Source organism: Mesitornis unicolor, unplaced genomic scaffold (genome assembly GCF_000695765.1).
Source record: "Mesitornis unicolor isolate BGI_N332 unplaced genomic scaffold, ASM69576v1 scaffold44406, whole genome shotgun sequence".
NCBI lineage: Eukaryota > Metazoa > Chordata > Aves > Mesitornithiformes > Mesitornithidae > Mesitornis > Mesitornis unicolor.
This window is the reverse complement of record NW_010191122.1, coordinates 1-6,643: the sequence shown is the minus strand read 5'-3', so window position 1 is coordinate 6,643 and position 6,643 is coordinate 1. Positions and strand designations below refer to the sequence as shown.

Here is a 6,643-nt window from a genome sequence, read left to right as displayed (position 1 = left end):
GAGCACATTCCAGATTCATCATGTTGTATTTCAGCAGAAAACTTAAATAGTATTTTTTGGGGAGCAGTTTATAGTGAAGCTGGCCATTTCATAAAATATATCAATTCATCTTGGAGGAGGAGAGAAGATAGATGTTCTGAACTTGTCAATGTAATAAAAAAAAAAAAAAAAGTACTTTAGCTCCCAGTCACTGTTTACAGTTTATCAAACAGTAAAGGACTAGGTAGCAGCAGAACCTCAGAGTGTGGAGGTACCTGTTGCAGGTGAGTTGGAGGAGCCTGTGGTGCCACGCAGATTTACAGGCTCCTTGTCACCAGTGGAAGAGCCCAGCCGATGTTGGCTTCACCACTCTTCAGCAAGCAATAGGAAGCCCTGCAGAACCAGAAGGGTGTCTGGGGAGGAACCTTCCTAACCCTCACTGTGCTTAATTGGAGTCAGCCAAGAAGATAAACTGAAGGCAAATTTGGAAGACTTGTGTTAAATATACTGCACATTTCTAGCTTGTTTTAATTCCTTCTATAATAATAATAATTCCTTCTATAAATATCCATCCATATGGATCTTTTGTTTAAATGCCTGTAACGGCAGGGAAACTTAAGCAGTCTTACAACTGCTTCAAACTGCAGTGGCTGTGGTAATTGAACCAATAGTACTTTGAAATGCAATCACAATGTTTAAAAAAAATACACATTCTAATGAGAATTGAGAATGAATTATTTGCTGATGGTGTTAGATAAAGGACTCGGTGCCTGTGAGAGAATTCCATAGAACGAACTTGCCACTTTCAAAGGACAAGATGCTACACAAAGAAAACTCATCATTTGACACAATTTTTCTGACATGCCAATTGACACAACAAGTCTTGATTCACGTTTTCTTTTGTTTGAGCACAGGAACCGTGGTTTAGTGTACATGTTAGTGGAATTAATTTAGTGCATAAAATAGATGAGTGCAAAAGAATTTTTTGTCCTGGTGTGTACTGTATAGATGATTCTGAACAAGTCTCTGGTATTTTTTTTCTGTGTTTGCTAATGAAGGTCATTCCTCGCGCTTTTTTCAAGATCAGTGTGGCCATTTCACTAGATCACAACTATACTTTGGTCAGTGAAAGCTGATTAAAAGAACCTTACTTGAGTCTGAAAACCAGATGACAATTAAAATGGACTTGGAGCATTTGGAATTTAGTTACAGCTGGCATTACCAGACTAAGATAACTTTGTTAGTAATCACTGGAAAAGGTTTGAAGAGAGTAAGTAGCTGTTCACAGTAAGGGAATTATATTCAGATTTTAATGAATCATTTCCTGCTGCTTTAGCAAAGGCGTTAATGCAGTCTTCAGCTATCACAAAGGTATATGACCTTGTTTCTTAAGAGAGGGGCAACACAAGCACCGTAGGAGTAATCCCCTTGAAATTAGTAAGGTCATGGTAGATTTATACAGGCATGTGGTAAACAAGGACAGCATTGAGAGGTGATAAAATGAGATTTTGCTACACTGACCTTTGAAAATTTGACCTTGTTACACCTGGCAATATTTTTACTTGAGTATGGGAGAATTTTCTCCCTCCCCATGTCCCTTCAGTTTGCAAAGTCTTTTCATGTGCTGTTTGTGTATATTCATGCTATATAGATAGTCTTTTGCCTCTGCTCTGTGAATTTAAGTATAGAGGCATTTAAGGACTAAGAAAAAGGTGTTAGTTTTCATTATATCTCTTAGATAAGGTGTTTTCTTTACATACTGCCTTTTAAAATGTCTTAAATGTTCACATTCTGGCTATGTCAACTCTTGGCAGTATCACATATATCCTAATGGCATTCCTAAAATAATGTCATGGTCTTCTGTTCAGAGAGAAGAGTACCCGGTCTAGTTTCTCCTTAGTTCTTCCATATACTTGTCAACTGGAGAAAGCATTCAACCTTTTTCCTCCTGTATCCCAGTCTAAATGTGGATTAGGAGCTTCCTTGTTACAAGGTGTTAGTTACAGTTAAGTTGGTTTTGGGTTTAAAAATGTTATGAAAATTATATCACCTGTCTGCTTTTGTTTCTAATACTTTTCACTATCTGCACTAACAAAAGCACAGAGAAGTCTTGTTAGCAGAATTTGCAAATCATCCTTTCAATAGGAAACATATGCTAACAGAAAAACACCAAACTTCAGTATTTTCTGGGCTTTTTATGTTTAGTTCGGAAGTTTGTTGTGTTTTCATCTGAAAAAGATGACAAGGTCTGCTAACAGCTGTTTTTCTACTATATCTGTGGACAAGCCAGTAGCTGCACTTGCTTCAGCTAACAGCCTCAGCATTTCTCAGTGGAAGGAGCCAAATCTCAGTTCAGGTCATCTTTATTAGTGAATTTCCAGCTTTAACCTGTACCAACCATGTTTCAGCATAGAGCTTCATGAAGTTGAATCAGGAAGCTGTATGAGCCTTCTCTGGCTACACATCCTGGGTGGGTTTTCTGGCCTTGTGGTAGGATCACGCAATCAGATAGTAGTTGCTTCAGTTTGTCAGGGGTGGAGGTAAACCTCTAAAACTAGATCACTTTTTTTTTAACCTGTGCAGAGGCAGTAGGTAAGATTTTACAGCTGTTATGGATGCAGTGCCTCTATTTTAGTTAATATACCAGGTAGCTAACATACAGCGTACCTAAGCAGTGTTGTGCCTAGTGTCCTCATCACAATACCCAGTTCACCTTTGCTGGCCAGGTGGCCATCAGCTGAGGCCTCCTGTGCTTCTTGGACCATGCTGGTCCTCAGCCTTCCTGAGCTGTCTTAGGGGTTTGGGTTTTTTTAGTTATCATTTTATTTATTTATTAATTTTGCATGGCATCAGCTTTGTACTAGCAGAGTCAAGGTTGCACATGTGTTTCCCAAAACTGCAGCCTGGGGTGTTGATACCAGGCATAGTGAGTTACAGGAAGAAATGCAAGTGATAAATAGCTATATAGTAACAGGTCCTACATAGTTAAAAAAATGTAAAAGGTAGCCTTATTTTTAATGCATTTTCACATTTGTTAATGATTGCATTTGTTTTCCTTTCTGATCTAATAGAATAGTGAAATTGGGACACCACAATGCAGTTTTCCTTCGACAACTTGATAAAAACATTAAGAACATTCTAAACTAGGGCTGAAATTGCAGTTGTAGGAAAACAACTGCTTCTGCCACATTTTATTTTATCTACATATCTGAAAATTTGATTATAAAAATAAAAACAATGGCTGTTTAAAATGCTATATTTCAACATACTGTATTACATTTACTTCTGATTTATCTAATTATCTTTCTGCTGTGTCCTTAGGAGATTCTTAAGAATGAAAATTACAGAGAAGAAATGAAACAGAAAATCAAAGATCTATCTGAAAAGGATAAACTGCTGCGAGCCAAGGAATATAAGGAGGGACTTGTTGCTGAACCAGCTCATACTCATGTCAAAGGCCACGCATCTGCCCCTTACTATGGGAAGATAGAGCCCTCACAGGATCCAACCAGCACTGCCAGTACCTTTCAGCCAGGCTCCTGGATGCCACCGGACAGCAGCAGTAGTCATAATAAATAAACAACCATAATGTATAGATACTGCCATGGATAAATATTTTAACAGACAACATGAACAGCTGTTGTACGTAAGTGAATGTGCAATAAAGGAATTATTAAAGCAGTTTCATTTATTTTTGCAGCACTGTTCAAATAGGCTTAATCATGACACTACCGTACAATGTTTGGGTTTAGTGAAAAACAGGATCTGTTAGTAATTAAGTTTGTTTTCGACAGCTGCTCTTGAAATCAGAGATAGGTTTTCCCACTGATTTAGTTTTATTAAATAATCCTAAATTGTTTTTTTGTTGAAGAGTAATTTTTAAAATTTGTTTTTTGACATAATAGATTTTAGTTAATCAGTACACTTAAATTTTCCCACACTTAGGCATCAGTTTAAGACAGTTCTTCAGAATGCTTGTTAATTCCCCTGGCAGTGTCAATGTGCTTTCCTCTGGCAAGCAGATGGAAAAGTTGATTTCATTAACAGGAATCACTATGACACTATACTGTATTAATCTTAGCGATATTCTGGTAACTTAAATTTAAGAAAATAACATATTTGAATAATGTTCGATTTGCAGTAAGCACAGGATAAAATCAGTCTGAGCTAAAATACATATAACTACTATAACAGAGATTAGAAACACTTGGAAAAGCTGCTGGAAAATAATGCAGGGTTTGGGACAAAGGGCTGTCATAAATATTAAAAAAATAGGTTTTATTTCTGGTAAATGTGGGTACTTCCCTAAATGATTAAATCTATTTGGCCATAGTTTAGACTTTGCTTAGAGATGCTGTTTGAGAACTTCAGGTTAAAATAAAGACCACAAAAATTTTTGGAAAAAGTATCAAATTTATTTATGCAGTGCATCCATCATCATTTCTCCATATGTTATAAGCTATGTAGGTATCAAAGGTGGCATACATACACATTTGACAACACTTGAAAGAAAACAGTGGAGACTTAATCCCATGCATTTATAAAATGCCAAAATGTCATATTCTAGTAATGCTCGCTTTGACCAAATAAAGAGGATCAATAATACTCCACATTTACTTTAAGTCATTTCAGTTCAACTCCCCACTTCTAATCCCCCTTGGTGTCAGTGAGCTGTGCAGGTGTCCTCATCTGAGCAATGGTATTATTTTAAGGTTTTATTTTTAAACATGATGAAGGACTAGTGGCTAAAGATCACAAATCTGTGCTGCCGTTCAGAAATATGCCAAGTCTGAAAACCTAAAGACTGCCACAAGCTCTTTAGAACTCAACTATTAATAAGAATTAGGCTTTGAAAAACTAATCACTTCTGTTAGAAAAATATTAATTGGTATTAAGGTTAAATAATTCTGGCATGTTTACAACATAAACCTCCCTTGGACTTCTTCCAGTATGCCAGCATTTCACAACCTGAAAGGCAGCAGAGTTTTGAGGGCCATGAGAACAAAGACCCCACCTAAACTCAGAAGGTCCTAAATCAAAGGTTGCTAGAAAGGTAGCAAGTAGGAAGAACTAATCACCAGCATGCACATCCTCCTCCTGTATCTCCACAGCCACCTGCCACAGGGCACCAGGACACAGCTCACTGAGCCATCTGGTCTCACCCCATTTATGGCCGTTCTTGGAGGCACAGAGTTTCTGAAGGCAGAAACTAATCAGTTACTGGTGGAGTGTTGGGGTCATCATTGGGGAAAACCAAACAACATAGTATTGTATTTTGTAGAGCATGTGTGGCTTAAGACAAATGAAGGTAATAAGAACAAGCAATCATGAACAGTTAACAGGTTTCATAGAGTTTGGGATGAATTCACAGAGTAGTTCAGGGAACAGGAAAAGCCAAGTTAGGTTCTTTTTGTAGACAAGCCTCACCACCAGAGACACTGCAACATCCCCTATAGGCACACAGTGGAACAAACCGCAGGGCCATATGCAGTGTCCTTGGAGGAGATCAGCGAGGTATGCGACCTAACTGGCACTAGTTTACCTCTGCAGCTCTGCTGAAGGATTGCCAAAACTTGCCTTTTTTATCATTCACATTTTCCCCATAATGTGAGTTTTTAAGACACTTAAGTCATATGTCAGCTAAAGGCTAAAGGGAAAAAAAAATATCTACCTCTAGAGCTGTCCAACAGATTAATTAAATAAACATGCAAATTTAGAAAATCAACCTGCACTAGACCACAGGTAGTAAATTAAATGATTGTAGTAAAGTGTCACTTCGGCAAATCATCACAAATCATCTCCACATGGAAAATACACTGAGGGGATTAAATTTCATATTTCAAGAAATAACAGGATCAAGTATCAAAGGACAGTTACAACACAAAATGTACAAGTGTTTCAAAAAAGTTGATTCTTTGCACAAGGAACACCTTTTTTTCTGCCCATTTAATCCTTCTTTGTTCGTTTGGCTTTTGCAATATTCTCCTGGCGTTTATGTTTCTTCTTTTGCTCTCGCTCTCTGGCCTCAATCATTTTTGCAAGCTTCCATGAAAGTGCTGCGCTAACGACAAACAGTGGTGTTAGGGCCAAGATCACCGTAGTAAGGAAGCCGTATGGGTCCTTCGCAGCCCACTCCACAATGTATTCAGCCCAAGCCTTAATATCAACCATTTTCTCTGTTTTTTTTTTCCTATTGAAATAATTTAAAAAGTTTGATTATTCAAAATAAAAGCACACATACACATCAATTACCATTTTAAGGTAAGTTATCTTTCATTTCTAAAGAGGAAGCTCATTTCTGCTCTAAGTTAAAAGCAGTGCATAGTATGTGAAAGTAGGTGTAATACAAACACAGCGTTCACCCTGCTTTAGAGCGCACTGTTAACTAAATAAGCAGGCACTTCATCCAACAGAGCTTGATACTACTAAGAAAAAATTGCTACATAGGGGAAAAAAGGTGAGGTCTGTACTTCTTTGAAAGAGAAGGAAAGAGCCCTGCTAGTTTACTTTTCTATGGGTTTTATTGGGAAGGCGAGGGAGGGGCGCCACTGCCTTACACTGGTAAACTAGCAATAGCCGGTAACTCAGAAAAACAAAGTAAAAATTGTCACGACAGCGCCCTATTGCGTCAGCCCCCGCAGAGTCGCACAGGTGGCGGCCAGCG

At 37.9% G+C, this 6,643-nt stretch overlaps 2 protein-coding genes across 2 annotated transcripts; one reads left to right on the top strand and one right to left on the bottom strand.

The window, feature by feature from the left end:
• Positions 1-3,300: 3,300 nt before the first annotated feature.
• On the top strand, positions 3,301-3,558 carry NDUFAF2 (NADH dehydrogenase (ubiquinone) complex I, assembly factor 2; the record flags this gene model as incomplete). Its single annotated transcript, XM_010186645.1, has 1 exon — positions 3,301-3,558. A coding segment is annotated over one exon (258 nt), but the record flags the coding sequence as incomplete, so codon positions are not given.
• A 2,367-nt stretch (positions 3,559-5,925) lies between these two features.
• SMIM15 (small integral membrane protein 15) lies at positions 5,926-6,150 on the bottom strand. The gene has a single exon (XM_010186644.1). It carries the CDS (start codon positions 6,148-6,150, stop codon positions 5,926-5,928), a length of 225 nt encoding a protein of 74 aa, XP_010184946.1.
• Between the last annotated feature and the right edge of the window lie 493 nt (positions 6,151-6,643).